Source organism: Talpa europaea (genome assembly GCF_964194135.1).
Source record: "Talpa europaea genome assembly, chromosome: 2".
Taxonomy (NCBI): domain Eukaryota; kingdom Metazoa; phylum Chordata; class Mammalia; order Eulipotyphla; family Talpidae; genus Talpa; species Talpa europaea.
In genome coordinates, this window is record NC_140068.1 from 93,507,974 (window position 1) to 93,525,362 (window position 17,389).

The window sequence follows — 17,389 nt, forward strand, 5'->3', positions numbered from 1 at the left end:
CCGGCCAGTCCACTCAGGAGGCTGTAGCTTAACCACTGCTCTTCTGTATAGTTCCTGGTATTGGCAGGGAAGCTGCTGCTTCCCCCAACATCGCCCCACTAGCTCCCCAGAGAGCTGGCACTTCTTCCCTGCTGTTAAGAGTGACAAGGGGCTGATCTGCTGAAGCTGCCCACTTTTATTGCTGCAGCTACTTCACCTGGTTCCTCTTTGAGTCACTGAAGCTCTCCTTTCTCTCTCCTGGACTTGTTGGACTCTCTGGGGAGCCTGTGTTCTCTGACAGAGCTTCATTTGCAGCGACTTGAACACGAGTGGCCTTTGGCAGTCAGGATGTACGTGCCTTCTTCCCTGAGGCCTCCTACGGCTCCAGTGCCCTCTTCCTACCTACGCCATGCTGCCATCTCCTGAAAGGCCTCCCTCTCCATCCTAACAGTCAGGTACATTTTTTCTTCTATTATTCACAGAATTATAGAATTGGCAGTGGAAGTGAGAGCTTTTGCAGATTATCCAGTTTAATTGTCCATTCTATTTTGTCTAAAGAAACTGGCGAGACCCCTCTCCATGGTAGGATTGAGGTGTTAACACAGCAGCGGATACAAAGCCCACTGTTACGCTGTGGATTACTGCAGAAAGACCCTCATCTATCAGAAAATCAAACGTGCTACCCAGGAAAGAACATCTCCACGTCTAACATAGTTTTAAAGTCATAGATGACGGTCCTGTGCTCTGTCGATACTGTGAATTTCTAGCCATTCCAGGAAAACTTTCACCTCCCTGAGCTAATCTGGGAAGCGCTTTTATCACACATGACAAGGCCCTCTGAGCCTGGCTCATGATAACTAAATTAGACTTCATGCTCTCGATACCCTGCTTCACCTCAGCCACATTATCAAAATGGATAGCTTGCCCCAACACACCGCCATTCTAGCTCCTTTTCCTCATTTATCTTGGGGTGTCACATATGCTGCTTGTTGAAGCTGAGCTTTTCATCAGCGCTGGAGCCTGGCACACAGCTAGCATCTATGTGTGGGAGTCAACCCAGCCACTCTTTCCTTTCCCCCACAAAAGCCTTTACTTGGGCAAGTCAGGTCCTGTCTTTTCATCTGTCTGCTGAACAGACTTAACCATCTAACACCAATTCCAGAGTGGTGCTGCCTGGGGATCTCATGGAGATGCTGCTGCTCTGAGAACACCACGTTACTAGTCAGAACTCAAAAAAAAAACTTTCAGCCATTTCTGGCTCACAACCCCTCCGCGCCTCGACTTGTCAAAGAAATGTGTGCTCATTAAAAAACCCCAAAACACTCTCAATTCAGAAATGTACCAAGCAAGGGGGAAAACAAAACCCAGTGCTAACAGACTCAAACAACCTCCAGGCCTTTCTCTCTATAGACTGTTGAGCCTGGCCATCTAACCCCTTATTTTCCTCTCCTCTTTCCTGGGTCTCCTGGAGGAGTTGACTGGCATTACCCAGCCTAACTCACGCCCCACACCCTTCTTCAGCCTTCCTCAAGTCCTATCCCACTGGCTCCTTGCTGCACTCACTGGTCCTGCTCCACCTCTTGCTGCCTTTGCTCCACCTACCTCTTCTTGGTCTCTTCTGCAGGAGCTTGCTTGGCTCCCACAGGGCTCTGCCTGGTCCTCTTCCCTCCTCTGTCTACACTCACTTCCTTAGGGATCTCATCCAGCAACCTGGCTTTAAGCACCATCTAGCCAAAGGCTCCTAACCATAAATGGCCAGTCCAGATCTCTTTTTTTCAGTCCAGACACATAGGATTTAATGCCTACTCTACATCTCTATTTGGATGTCTAGTGGCATTTAAAATTTGACAGGCCAGGGCCTCCCTGGTGGTGCAAGGGGTTAAGACACAACCTATGAAGCTAACCACAGCCACTGCAGCATGAGTTCAATCCCCAGCCAGGGAGCTACCCACATGGTGCAGCAGACCTCTCCTGGCTCACCTGCTGCCCCCCTCAGCAGTGTATTTCAGTGAATCTGCCTGTTCTGCTCCCCACTTGGTCTCTTGTGAATCTCTTACCCCTCCCCCCACACCTCTGGCCTGTAACCCTGTTCTTGTATGCATAAATAAATAAATAAATCTTTTAATGAATTTTTGACAGGCCAAAACTGAACTCCTGATCTTTCTCTGGAAACCTGCTACTACAACAGCCTTCTAAACAGTATAGTCTGATACATCCTTTTCTGTCATACTCTATATCCAACTCTTCAAGAATTCCTGTTGGTGGGCCTCCCTGATGGCACAGGAGTTAAAGTCTCAGTGCCATAAAGCTATTGCCGGCCACTGTGGCATTAGTTTGATCCCCAGCCAGGGAGCTACCCCACATGGCTCAGCAGACCTCTCCTGCCTGCTCCCCTCAGCAGTGTATTTCAGTAGATCTGCCTGTTCTGCTCCCCACTCTGTCTCTGGTTAATCCTCTTACCCTCCGCACCTCTGGCCTATACCCCAGGTCTTATATGCATACATAAATAAAAATAAATCTTTAAAAAAAAAAAAAAGAATTCCTGTTTGTTCTGCCTGCAGAATATATCTAAGTTCTGGTCACTTGTCAAACCTCCATCACCACTGCCCAGGTCCAAGCCACCCTCATGTCTCTCCTGGAGGACCATAAAAGCCTCCTAGCTGGTCTCTCGGTTGCCATCCTTGTCCACACTTAAAAGTCTACATTGAAATCAGAGAAATCTTTGAAAATATAAGGCAGGTCATGTCCCTTCTCTGCTCAAGACCCTTTGATGGTTCCCTTTCCACTCAGAATAAAGGCCAAAGTCCTGACAGTACCTATAAAGTCCTCTGTGATCTGGGTCCCTAGTGATTTCTCCAGCCTCAGCGCTTCCCAATCTCCCCCCTCCCTGACCCCCGCAATGCTGCCCCCTCCTCCCATCTCTCTGCTCCAGGCCATGCTGGCCACCCTAGTGATTCCTTAAACAGCCCAGGCACATGCATGCCCCAGGGCCTTTGCACTGGCTGTTCCTGCTGCCTGGACACTTCCAGATATTCACATGGCTTACTCCCTCCCCTTTCCCAAGTCTTTGGTCAAATGTCACCTTCTCAGTAAGCCTAAATAGACTAATTTATTTGAAAGTACATTATCCCTTCCTTACCAACTAATGATCCCTTAATCCTGTCCTACTTTACAAAAAAAATTGTTGGGGCCTCCCCGGTGGCGCAACAGGTTGAACACAGCGCTGTGAAGCTGTCCGCAGCCTCTGCAGCACAGGTTCAATTCCCGGCTGGCCAGGGAGATAACCACATGGCATAGCAGACCTCTCCTGTCATGCCTGCCGCTTCTCTCAGCAGTGCTTTTGGTCTGTCTGCCTGTTCTGCTCCCCACTCTGTCTCTGGTGAATCCTCTCACCCTCCCGTGCCTCTGGCCTGTACCCCAGCTATTATCTAAATAAAATAAATTAATTAATTAAATTAAAAAAAATTGTTCATCATTTTCTACTATTCTCTTAAATTTACTTATTTACTATACTTTTGTTTAAGTCTCTCTGACGAGCATGTAAGCTATGGGAAGAGCTTACTCTACGAAAACAGAGTTCTGTATCGTACTTTCCAGCCCTTCCCCCATGCCTGCCACATGGCAGGCATTCCACAACTGCTTGTCAGTGAATGGATGAATGGGCACCATGGACTGCCCAGATGCTCCGCAGTCTTTCTGGCTATCTATCTGGGCAGGGCAGCTTTACCGAACATCCTTTCTCCTCTCTTCTGCCCAGCCAGGTACCTTCTGTGGTACCTGCTGTCTGTGCAGTCCCACTGGTGGGTAACTCCTATTCTGATGCTCATTCCTAGCCCAGGCTGAGCTCCTGACACTCACCTGAAAGTCTTCCTCATCCAATATCTCTTTCCTCCACTTGATCAAGAAAGCTGCACACACGTAGAGATGAAAGTGGGAGAACCCTTCTGGTTCAGACTGGGAAGGGAAAAGACAGTTGTTAGGTCTCCGAGCCCTGACATGGGGCTGGCTCTCGGCCTCTCAGCTCCAGCCCTTCTCCCAGGTGGGGACGTGCACAGCACCCCTTTCCTGGGAGAAACAGACTTTATCCCAAGGCAAAGGCAGACAGAGAAGTAGAGAGGTAGTGGGGGAACTTCTGAACAGCGAAGAGCTGGGTGTCTGGGGGAAAGTGTGGGTGCAGAGCTCAGGGATCTCTTCTCACCTGGTATGTGTCCCACAGGCGGATGGTGCAGCGAAGGGGGAGCTCCCGCATAAGCAGGTTGTTCATCCAACGGAAAGCAAACTGTAGGTATTCGACCTCGTACCTCCTGAAGTGATTATGTACCTGCTCTGAAACAGGAGGTGACATTGGCCTCAGGGGTACCACCTAGGGGCTGTGACTCTGAAGGAGTCACAAGAATCCATTTCTTTTCATCCCTCCATCCCTTAACTGGTCTCTGACTTGACAGTCCTTTAATTCCCCCATCTCACAGCAACGCTAACTCAGCCCTGAGCACAGAAAAAAAGGTGTCTTTCCTCTTTCACAGGGCTGCTATGGCCATAAAACACGAGACATAAGGCTCACTTGGCTGCTTGACCTTATTACTCATCAGAGAAGAAGCCAGAATGAAAAAGAACCTTGGGGGTCACCTTGGCCATCCTCTCTCTGGTCACTGACAGATGGCCGCCAGCAGAGACTTAAACACTGCAAATGAAAGAGGTTTCTGACTCCATTCAAGGGCAGCCTCTCCCACCAGTGTAGTAAGTGATTCACCAGGAAGTGCTGTGCCACATTCAAGAGCAACTAGCTCCCTCCCAACTCCCACCCCATGTGTATGTGTGTGTGTGTGTGTGTGTGTGTGTGTGTGTGTGGTATTCTAGAACAACCCAAAATAAACCTGATCCCTGTTCTACATGGCAGCCTGTCAAATAACGCTTTGTAGGATTTTTTTTAAAAAATCACTGTCATTCTCAATTTCCTAATCTATAAAAAACTTCTGAGGTATGAATGATCATCAGAAGATTTGGAGGGAGGATAAAACGAGAAAATAAAAGTGTTTACAATAGCACCTGGCATGTGGTAAACACTTAACACAATTTTTGAAATAACCAACCATCAAAATGATTATTTCTAGGGAGTAGAATTTAAGGAAGGGGGAGATTTTTTATTTTGTGTGTTTCTGAATTGGTTAAATTTTTGTAAAATAAGTATTATTTCTTTAATTCAAAGAAGCAATAAAGCAAATTAAAAAAACATTTAAAATTCCACTCTCCACCCCATTGGTATTTGTGAGGGCACAGAAAACAAGGATAGGACAGGTGGTGGCAGAGACCTCTGCCCTCTGGAGCCTGACGGATGCCAGCCTCTGTCAGGTAGCTCAGCATCCCTGCTAGCAGCAGTGCATGCCCAGTGACAAGATCTGGGGAGCAAAGCATCAGAGCTGCATGTGAGCCCCGCTGTGTGGCTCACAGCTGGGTCAGGGTGATAAGATGGAGGGAAACACACCCGGCATGCCATGGATAGGAACCACTGTAAATACGCAACTGAGCTGGGAAGACTGAAATCCTAAGTCACAAGGGGGAGTCAGAGCAGGTGGAACAAATCAGGGAAGGTTTTCATGAAAAGAGAACGTGGGAGAGGAGAGAAAAAGATATGCAATTTCTGCAGAGGGGTAAGGAGTTGGGGGGTGGGGGACGGACAATGTTTAGGTGAAGCAGGAAACCCATGACTGAGAGAATCAGGAAGTAAGATTTATTAGTTTAGTGTGAGAACTGGTAGAGTCAGCCCTAAAGTTTTACAGCTTAGCTGCTGCATGAGATTCACTTAATAGAAGACTACACCATTAGGTTCTGTGTGTTCTTTGTGAAACCAAATTCTGACTTCTTCCCCTGGGGGGGCCTCAGTTTCTTCAACAGCCAACAGTAGGGTTTCCCAAGTCGCCTCTTAGTTCTAACATTCCATGATTCTTTTTTTTTTTTTAATTTTATTTATTTATTTTTTATAGAGGCATGTTTATTTATTTATTTATTTGTTTGTTTGTTTCTTTGTTTATACATGCACTGGGTACAGTCAGAAGCGTGGGAGGGTGAGAGAATTCACCAGAGCCAGAGCAGGGAGCAGAGCAGGCAGAAGGACCAAAGTACACTGCTGAGGGGAGCAGCGGGCGGCAGGAGAGGTCTGCGCGCCATGTGGAACCCTCCTCCGGTAGCCGGGGAGCAGCCGGGGATCGAACCGGCGCCGCAGAGGTCGCCGGCAGCTTCGCAACCCAGCGCTCAACCGCTGCGCCACCGGGGAGGCCCTCTAACATTCCATGATTCTAAGTCAGAACCAAGGAATTACTGTCAGGCTCCTGTGCTTCAGAAGAGCCATGTCTCCTTCCCCCTGGCCCACACAGATCACAGGGAGCTCTGGGAAGTTCTGCTGTGGTGTCAGCCAGACTCGAGAACCTGGCATTAAGCCCAGGAGTCCCGAGTTACATCATCACATGAAGGGCAAGAGCAGATTACAGACTTGATGCTGAAAGTAATGGAAAGCCACGGAAGGTTTTATAGCAATAGAGGAAGTGGCGAGACATGACCAGAATGGCGTTTCAGAAAGATGCAGCTGAGTGGTAGACGGCTTGGAAGAGGGCAGATTAGAAGAGGTAAGTCCTTTTAGGAGGAATTCATGAACTCTGGGCCTGTCTGGACCAGAGCTGTGGCTAGTGAAATGGAGAAGAAAGAGTGAATTTGAGGGGAGATGCTGAAGGAGAACTGACAGGAGTTGGTGACAGAAAACTAAGGGGAAAAAAGAACGTAAGCTAAAAGCAGAGTTCCTACCTCACCTTCCTGTGGAGATTTGGAAGGTGTTGCAGCTGCCAATGGTAGAGGAACCCGGAAATGGTCATGGCTAGGAAGGGCTGAGGAGAGGGCCCTGGCCCTGTGTCAGAGAAGTGTGTTGTTGCTAGAGAATACCCCCACTTCTGAACCTACCATCAATCCGGCTGACAAGCTCTTCCAGTGCCTTGACCTTCTTCTGGATTCCTGGTTGTGCAAAGGTATAGTTATCCTGCAAATGACAGAGAGTCCAGGATGAACAGGGACTCCAAGCCATTGGGCCACCCCCTTCTTCCAACATGTTTATTTTATTTTATTTTTTTTTTAAAGAGGCATGTGTTTTTATTTATTTATTTATTTGTTTGTTTGTACATGCACTGGGTAGAGTCAGAAGCGCGGGAGGGTGAGAGAATTCACCAGAGCCAGAGCAGGGAGCAGAGCAGGCAGAAGGACCGAAGTACACTGCTGAGGGGAGCAGCGGGCGGCAGGAGAGGTCTGCGCGCCATGTGGGACCCTCCTCCGGTGGCCGGGGAGCAGCCGGGGATCAAACCGGCGCCGCAGAGGCCGCGGGCAGCTTCGCAACCCAGCGCTCAACCGCTGCGCCACCGGGGAGGCCCTTCCAACATGTTTAAAGGCACAAACTATTTTTGCAAAGACAGTGCAAGCATTCTAGGGAACAAGGGAATCTGCAGAACAGCAGTGTGTGTGGAAAGCCTGACAGAGCCTTGTACTGTAGAGGCAAACCGCATGGCTCAGTGTGCCCAGCAAGAAAGAGGGGCACAGGTGGACCCCAAAGTCAGGATAACGTGGAATATCCTCAGACTCCAGGGGACACTAGACCATTACCTTTCGAAGGCTATAAAGCTAAGGAAAGAGGTAAAAGTGAAACAGAGGAGGAGCCAAGATAGGTGGGAGGCCTGTTTGATGCAGAAGGGCAATGAGGAGCACAAAGCCCCGAGGGGAGCTCCTGGACACGGCATGCGGCGAGGGCAGACCCGCTTACCTGGATCCCGTCCAGCAGCTTGCTCATGCACCAAAAGCTGTCGGCTTCAATGCTTCGCAGCATGTCTTGAGACAAGTTGGTCACGTCAAAGTTCTCCACATCCTCTTCTGTAAAACAAAAGGTGAAGAAAGTCCAGAGGTCTTCTCTGAAAAATGGAGAGAGAAAGATAGAGTCTAGTATCTCCAATGGATCTTTAAAGCCAGTGGAGGGCCAGGCTGACCTGATGCCAAGGAACAGGGCTGCCCTCCTCCTCCCTTGTCAGGCGGGCAACTTGTCCCAGGAAAGTTCTTAAAGATCTCATTACAATGCTGAACAGGACATTTCTCACACCAATTCCACTGGGTCCGACATATCATACTCTTCCTCTGATTTGTTCATTCAGTTTTAGAAAAAGATACTTCAGGCTTTATGTTCAGTGAGCTATAACCAGCCCCCTGGAGACAGCCTGGATAAATTCTTTGATTTCAGAAATTTAGTGAGCTGTCTAGCACACTCACATTCATATGTAGTGAGAACAGCAGGGATCAGTGAGCCTCCACGGTTCACTTTTAAGATAGAATCCCCAAATTCTGACCAGGTAGACCCATGGCCTCACCATTCAGAATTGAAGCCCATGGGAGTTACTGGAATTGAATTTCACCCAGTGGGGAATTCCCAAGATGGGCTTTGCAAAACTCCCATCCATTCGAATGCATAAGGAAAAAGAGACTCCATGGACAAATACAGTGGAGAAATGCTGTATTATCTATCCCCATCGTGAAACTTCACAAAGATCACAGCATACAGAAGGATTTGAAGTTTAAAATTAGAGACTTCTATTATGTAGATCTGCCTAACCTTGCTTCTCCGGCATTTCCCCAGCCATGAAGCCTCTTTAAAAGGACCATCTGTTAGCCTCTGATGGAAACCCTGCACTGAGCAATAGGAGTCAGAAGCTGTCTGCTCTGAGATCCAAGTGGAGAGAAGTTAAGAAGCTCTCTAGAAACCTCAAGAAGGAACATGTCATGTGATGATTCCTTCCTGCCAGAGAGGTGTAAGTAGTAAGAAAGTTATCTGCCTAGTAAAACAGACCACCTCACCCTTGGGTTCCTGTATGACCATCTGAGGCCACAAGTGGAAATGCCCAGGGCCCCCAGTTCTGCACCAAAGGCAGTTTTTAACTCAGACCCACAAGCCTGTTTTGCAAACAGCATGTTCTCTGCAGTCCCTAGTGCTGCAGGGACATAGGCATCTTACAAAATGTATTCTGACTCCAGCCCTTTCATTTATGAGAATTATTACAAAAACTTACAACCGAAAATCCTTGGGACAACATGTAGCAACTCTCAGATTCTTATCCTGTATAAACAATGTTTTTAATGAACATTAAGGGCGGTAAAAAAAAAAAAATCCAAAAAACAAAACACAAACATCAACCCTTTTGAGGGTGCTTTGGCAAGAGATCTATGATGCTGGGAATAATCTAAAAGTCCAACTCAAAGGATAGCCACAGTTAGTGCATGTAAAGTGCTAACTGGTGCCCAGCACACAGTAGGTGCAATACAGTTTATTTCAAATGAAGTTTATCAGGAATTTATAATGACATGGGAAAGCATGTTTTAAGGGAAAAGAATGAGGTGCAAAATTATTGATGGTAGACTTTCAACTACTGTACATACAATATTTATGTGTTTATATAAGCATGAAGGAAAGACAAAATATATCATAAGGTTTACAGTGCTTATTCCTCCCAGTAGTTCCAGGAATTGAGGAATTTTATTTTCTTTAAGCTTTACTAGACTTTTCAAAATTTCTACAATAAGCATAATTTTTATAGTCAGAAATAAAAAAAATGCATATTATTTTAGAAAAAAAGGCAATCATTGACTACACCTGCATTTTATCACCGGAAAAGTGTTGTAAAACACCACTAAGCCTGTGGAAACTAAGACTCCAAATAAAATATAAAGGTCTATTTGAGAAGCACAATTTAAAAAACTTTCCCGAGAAATAACATCCTTCCTTTTTTCCTAACTTAAATACTTATTATGTGGTGAGTTTTGTGGAGATACCCATTATGTGGATAATGAATATAAATATTATTCATTTAGTTAAATCACACTGGGCTCTAAGGGCTGGCTCTGAATCTTCCTTTTCTGTAGGCTTCGTATTATACCACTAAGGTCCTCTAGCTCACCAGTGCATATGTACCTCTACCACTTAATGGATCTGTCTCCCCAGGACAGAGAACCATTTTCCACAGCAATGCCCCAAGGAATGCCCCCTTCAACCCTGAAGGAGAACTACTCTGGGCCACAGTGCAGGCAGACCACTTTCCAGATGCAGACTTAGCATGCGTGAGGGAAGGGAAGCATTGTCTTTTTCATGAGCATGGCTGTTCACACTAACTGTCCTAGCCCCTCCTCATGAGAACAGGGCTGTAAGAAAAAAGTGGAGCCCAAAAGGAAGGTTCGGGACAAAAACTACCCCCACTTCTCATACACATTTCCCAAATGAAGATCCAGAGCCACATCATACTTTGAAGGGTCTTTTCCAACTTGGGCATTCTACAAAGTGGAAACGTGGCTAGGAGCAGGAACCACATATAGCAGAGTAACAAGAAGAAAAAGCTGGGAGGGGCACAGCTGTCACATCCACCCCAGCGACTGTGTGTTTTTTTTTTTTTTGTCAGACAAAACATGTGGTTAAGAGCATAAATTCTAGAATCAGACTGCACAGCTCAAATCCTGGCTCTATCACTCATTAGCTTTGGGCAAATGATTTTACCTTCTTGCCTCAATCCCTCATCTGTTCAAGTGATAATATCAGTACCAGTGTCACAGGATATTGTAAGGAAGAAATAAGCTAATATATCAAAAATGTTAATAGTGCTTGGCATAAAATAAGCATTATGTAAATGTTACTAGTATCATTGTTATTGAATGAGGGACAAATAAACTTCTATGTTGTTTAAGCTGATGTTATTTTGGATCTCTGCTCCCTGCAGCTGCAGGTTTGGAGTGTGTGCTCTTACTGAGAGTGGTATCTTACCAACTTGAGACCTCATGCTGTTAGATTTTCCTCCTTAATACCAAAAGGTAGAGCATGAGGTCTCAAGTTGGTAAGATACCACTCTCAGTAAGAGCACACACTCCAAACCTGCAGCTGCAGGGAGCAGAGGAACCAACAGACAAGACGCTGACCCCTTTTCTAAGGCCACAACATGGCTGTTATGTCCCCATGTTCTGCCCTTACACTTGGCCTGCTTGTTAGCCCCTTGCTTTCACAGACAGTGGGGTAGTTCACCAGCATTTCAGGGTGGGAGGAAAGTTTAGTGCTGCTCTTCTGCCTGCTGGGAGGACAAAATTTACACCTTCACTCAAAACCTGTGAGCTGAGTGCACCAGCAAAAAGCAGCAGAGAAAGGGAGACCCAGATGCTCTCTGAAGGGCTTTATTCAGCATAAACAGTCTGTTAGAAGAATCATTAAACATCCTATTTGAGAAAATTCAACACATAATTGAGCTGGAAGGGGGAAAATTGTGCCAGCAACGCAGTATCGAGTGACAGCGGCATCTCTGGTTGTCATGACAGAGCGCACAGCCGCCGGGACTCTGACTGGAGGAATGAGATCTTAAGGGATATTTTATGGCTACTTAAAGAGGCAAAGCATACAAAAGGAAGAGACCCGAAAGCTCGTTATAAAAGTCAAATTGCCCACTCTGGGCTTGACAAGAACGGGGCCATTTATTAGTTGATAAAATGTACTTGAGTGGCGGCTCCAGTCAACTGTTTATTTTTCTGAGAACTCCAAGTCCTGGACCTAAATCAGCCTCATATGTACATCAAAAACATTGTGACCGTTTTGGGAAGCACCAGTTTTTCCAAAACATACAGGAGTAAACTTGTCTGGGCATTTCCCAGGAATCATCTGTGATGAAAGGGCAACTTCTGGATTCTTTGATCTGTTGGATCAGAATGATTCAGACAACTGGCTGGTACAGAAGGATTCAAGGCACCAGACTGGTCCACCTTTCTATACCATGGTCTCTCATTGACCTGATTTCTGCCTTTGTTTTTTTTAAAAATTGGACTCATAAGAATGATATTTTACCTAATATTTTCCAATCACAAAAGGAAATGGAAAAAATGAGAAAATAAATCTTTCTGGCCATACAACTGAGGAATCCCATGAAATAGGAATTTACATAGATCATCAAAAAGAAAAACCACAGATTTAAGAAAAGTGTGAAGGAATTAATCGGGCCACCTGTAGGGAATAATTTTAAGTGGTTTAAGTACTATGTAAACATACTCTGGTTGTTATTAATTTGAAATTTTTTGGGCAAAAAATTGGATGGCAGCAGCAAAGACAAGGACACCATGGTCCCTCACTAATCCTGGGGAGTCAAACCACCTGACAAATGAGTGAGGAGAGTTAGTCTCTTCCAGAGGGAAGGTGGGAGGACAGATTTCTTCTGAGGTTCCCACAGAGCAGAGATACATGGGGAGGTGGTTCTGTTGCACGAGGACCATGCAATATAGAATGCGTGAGAGCTGTGCTGTTTCAAAGACAGAGACACAGCTGACTGTGGAGCCCTTCCTGACACTGTGCCTGTCAATCAGGGTAGTAATTAAAAGGTAAATATTAACCAGGAAGGACGGATGAACTTTGGCTGTACACTAACTCAGGGTGGAGTGGTTAGGTGCACATATGTCGTGATACCCTGGTTAAAGTTAATACTAAAAACTGAAAATTTTCTGTTTTCCTAAAGGTCCTGTATTACACTTACTTTGCAAGCAAGGGGTTGGCTAACTCAGCTTCTGGGGAATGTAAGATCCCAGATTATTTGAGCCCAAATTATATGGGTATTCAGGGTATGGGGGTAAGGGAAGGACCAGGTCCAACATACACTTAACCTGCCAGGAGCTCACAGTCAGGCACCCAGTCGTCAAGACACTGTGGAAGCGAACAGGCTCTGGGTAGTTCAGGGCCCCCAGTGCCAATGTCAGCTACCTACAGAGTTCCTCATCTAGGCTCAAATATCTTGAATATGTTGGCTACCTCAATTTCTAATGTTTCACTTATTCCTGGGTTAGATGAGAGTAAGCATGCAGGCCACTTGGCTCACTGCCAGGAATGATCAGCCTCGGTTTTACAGGATAACGTTCAAGCTGTAACTTACATATGGAGACCTTAGCTTCTTCAATAATAGGAAATCCAGCCCTGGACACCTGCCAAATGCACAATGCCATCTAGAGTCAGCTGCAAGTAGCTCAGCTCAGAGCCCTGGTTGGGCTGCCTCCATACAGATCTCTGTTGCTAGGAAACCCTCAAATATCTCACTATCTACCCGACACGAGGATGGCTCATCTATGAAGATGGGACCAGGAGACATCTTGAAGAAAGGATTAGGGTCCCACATAGGGTGACTGCCAACCCCTCTGACCAATTTCCTCCAAGCCAATAGCATTAAAAGGGAAAATGGTGGGCCTCCCTTGTGGCACAAGGGGTTAAGATGCAAGCTATGAAGCTCTCTGCAACCACTGCAGCATGAGTTCGATCCCGGCTGGCCAGGGAGCTACCCACATGGCACAGCAGACCTCTCCAAACTCACCCGCTGGTCCCCTCAGCAGTGTACTTCGGTCCATCTGCCTATTCTATTCCCTGCTCTGTCTCTGGTGAATCTTCTCACCCTCCAACCCTCCACACCTCTGGCCTGTACCCCAGTTCTTGTATACATAAACAAATCTTATTAAAAAAAAAAGGGAAAATGGAATATTCATTATGTGATTCAATTTATATAAAGTTTCGAGACAGGCAAAACTAATCTAGGAAAACTAATACTAATATGGATATTAGAAGTCAGTAAAGTTGTTACCCTTGAGGGGGTCAAAGGGAGAAGGGCCAGGAGTAGGAACTAGAAGGAACACAAAGGGACTTCTGCAGGCCGCAAATGTTCCTTATCTTGATATGCTGATTATTTATGGGAGATTTATTGAGCTGTGTACCTATCATATATACTTTTTTAAATGCATATGATACGTCAATATAAATTTCACATAAAAAAAAAAGTACAAAAAGAACGTCTTCTAACAACACTAATAAAAACTCGTCATTGCTACAGAAGTTTGTCCCAGTCTCATGTCTGGCTACCGCACCTTGCCAGACAAGGAAGAACAGGATCAGCAAGGTGGCTATCACGAGGAAGGAGTCAGACATGAGATGGAGAATGAAGCCTCCCAGAAACTGGGAACATGGACCTCGGGTAGAATCCACAACAGCCCAGGAGCAAGACATGGAGACAGGGCCCAGGGCACCGGGGTATGTGGGAAGTTATTAAGACTCCTTTTCTCTAAAAATTGAGTATTAACAATCAAAGTTAACAGCATGGCTGACCCCTTGCCTCCTTCAGGATAACACTCAAGTATGGCTCTGGGTCACTGCCCCCATTCCCACTCTGGTCAGCAGGACACATCCCTGTCCTTTCCTACTACTCCACAGGACCAATCACAGCCCAACAAATACCTTACTAGTTATCAATTTATTGTCTGTTTCTGCCCAGCAGAATTTAAGCACTATGGAAGGGGTTTCTTTTTTGGTTTAACTTACATACAGTAGACAACACATAAGCACATAGTTCTGAGTTTGGGCATGTGTACATCTGTGTAAAAGTGCTCCAGCCCAAATACAAGAGTTCCATTACCCCAGAAAAACTTACCGTGCATCTTGCCAGTTAATCTCCCATGAGTCAACCACTGTTCTGATTTCTCTCACCACAGAGTATGTTTGAACTCTACTTAAATGGACTCATACAATGTGTACTTTTTGGCATCTGGCTTATTTTGTTCAAATAATGGTTTTTTTAAAGAGGGTTTCTTCCATGTGATTGCATTTATTAGTCGTACTGGCTTCTTTATTTTCAAGTACTACTCTAGTGTATGAATATCCATTCTCCTGTTACTGGATATTTGGGTTGTTTCTGGTTTTTGTCTATATGAGTGGTTATTATGAATATTCCTATGCAAGTCTTTTAGGAGCCATAAGCTTCAATTTTCTAATACCTAGTAGTAGGAAGCAAAGATATTTGTCTACTTTGCTTATGGTTATATCTGCAAGGCCTAGAGCAGTGCCTGGTGTGGTGTGTGGTGCTCAATAAATGCTTGAATGACTGGTAGTCCTCCATCTGCATCCCTCAGTGGAGACAGAACTGCTGAGCTCAGCACAGTACCAGAATGCTGTCATCTACTGCCCTCCAGTGGCCAAGCCCAGCAAAGCTGTACTAATTTTCCCGACTATCATCTTGCAAAGTTACCATGAAAATTTCATTTTTTCACTCATCTAGACATTCCTCTTTGTGGAATTCCTCACTGGACACCAAAATGAAGGCACTGGGAATATAAATATATTTAATATAGTCTCTGGTGTCAAGGATTCAGAGTCTGGTGGCAGATGGCAGGAGGGAAACATAATAATTGATGTGGTGAAGTGATACACAGGAAATCTACAGAGCTATGGAGAGAGCACTATTGGGGTGGTGGAGGCAGAGGGTACCCTAAGGTTTACAGGAAGAGGGGGAGTCTCAAGGGATGCACACAGATTAGCCCACGGGATAAAGACATTTTGCAGGACAAGACTTTAGATTAAAAGTGTCAATTTTGGGTTACTGAGTTTAGGGGGTGAGGCAGGGAGCAGATCACACAGGACCATGCACAACAAGCTAGAGAACCTGGCCACTCTAATCTTTAGGTGATGGGAAGTGCTACTAACAGGTTTTAAGCCAAGGAGCTGCACTGGCAAGTCTGTGTCTGAATGGTGTGGAAGATGAATTTGACAGGGATAAAATCAGAGCTGGGAAAACACACTTGGCCATTCCAGCAATGCAAGCCTGACCTCAGACAGTTGTAGAAGAACAGAGAGGGAAGCAGACTCAAGAAACATTTAGGATATAAGATCAGAGTTTTATAATCGATTGGATATAGAAGAATGTGAAAAAAGAAACATGTACAATTCCTAGCATTTCCAACTTTAGTGACAAGAAATGCTGCCAACTAAGAGAAAAGGGTAGCTGGTGTGGGGAGGAGTCCATCACTGAATCTGAGGAGCCTTGGGGTGACAAAGATGATCAGTTGTCCACAAATAACCACTCCCCCTTCCTCCTTGGTGACAGAACCCCAAGGGTACCGGTCACCTGGGATTCCCATGTGTTTTCCAGCCTTACTTGCAGATAGGTAATAGACATAAGACTAAGTTCGGACAAAAGAGATTCAAACCCAAGCATTATGTACTTGCACAATGTCCTCAGATGGAAGGAGTGTGTCTTTCTTTCTTTCCTTCTCCATATTGGCCGGGATATGGATGTGATGGCTAGAATGCAACACCTATCGTGGACCATGAGGGGGAAATCATAAGCTGAGGATGGCAGAATAACAAAAGGCAGGAGCCTGGAGTCCTAAATACCTTGGAACAGTGCGGGACTGTCACCTCCTGACTTTTAATGTTAGAGAAGGAAGCTTTTCCATTTTGCAAGGTACTATACTTAGGGTTCCCCATCACATGTAGCCAAGCTTATTCTAACTGATTCCCTATGGCACATCCAACTAGAAATGTCACAAAGGGAGGTGGACACATAAGTCAGAGGGCTGGGAAAGACTTCCCTCCTGTGGCTTCCATTGTCCTCAGACTTCTAAACAAAACCTGAAATAAAAATTTTACTGTGCTGCTTCATGCAGAGAGAGAGAATATTATTTGATACTTAGTGTTTCATTTTGAACTGAAAGAAGTCACCAGGCACAACTCTTCTTTTGAAAAAAAGGATGTTTCATGATCCCTGCCTGTCACATGGTTTCTTCATATGCATCACTTAAATAGTTGCTGTTGAGTCTACTTTGATGATGACAACACTACCAGCTCTATTGGGCCATAATATGTTCAGAGCTAGGTCAGTAATATCTTCTAAGCCAAAGGTCTTAGAAAAGGGAGTCTAAAGGTATTCTGCAGTATCAGGGGTCACCGTTCAGAGACTGCATCTCCCCAGGGGTGGCCCTCTAGTACTGTCTTCCCTGGACCTTACACAGCTAGCTTATCCACAGAGGATTCACTTCTATACAAGCAGCTGGCTTCAGCAGATAAAGAAACTGCTTGGTCGTCAACTCGCTATAGACAACTTCTGTTAGCGCAAAGGAAAGTCAGTGTTTTCAACCTTTCCACAACAGACATGACACAAAGTAGGAAGCAAGCTTAGGCACTGATTTATAAAAGTGACGCAGTGCTTGAGAACAGATAGGGGAGGAGAATTGAAAGGCCAAACAAAGTCCGGACCCCACAGTGTTGTCAAGGCAAATCCTCTCTGCTATGGTTCAGTGAGATGGAGCACTGGGTAAGGCAGCCTGTGAGGCTGCCTAGGATGAAAGGGACAATTGCTTAACCTGTTCCACAGGTGAAGGATACCTGAGGCCTCCTGCAGCAGGGAGGACTATCAGAGAGGTCATAACAGCAACCTAGCAGCTGCCTCAGTAGGAGAAGCCACCATTAGAGAAGGGGAGAAAAGCAGCGTTATTGTTCAGACAAGACAATCATTCTTGAAGATTGTAAAAAATATTGTATCTATGTTCAAGAAAGGCCTGAGGCTGAGGA

At 45.6% G+C, this 17,389-nt stretch overlaps 1 protein-coding gene across 5 annotated transcripts in view; it reads right to left on the reverse strand.

Annotated features, from left to right (window-relative positions):
- The window catches only part of TBC1D22B (TBC1 domain family member 22B), a gene marked incomplete at both ends in the record, with an annotated part of 66,172 nt that overhangs the window by 14,012 nt on the left and 34,771 nt on the right, over positions 1-17,389 (reverse strand). For 4 of the 5 annotated variants that reach the window (XM_084228246.1, XM_084228242.1, XM_084228243.1 and 1 more), the window contains 4 exons: positions 3,838-3,933; positions 4,178-4,305; positions 6,928-7,003; positions 7,775-7,881. In XM_084228246.1, coding sequence (XP_084084372.1) covers positions 3,838-3,933; positions 4,178-4,305; positions 6,928-7,003; positions 7,775-7,881 — 407 coding nt within the window. The remainder of the gene's footprint in view (positions 1-3,837; positions 3,934-4,177; positions 4,306-6,927; positions 7,004-7,774; positions 7,882-17,389) is intronic. The other variant, XM_084228245.1, reaches the window with a different exon arrangement.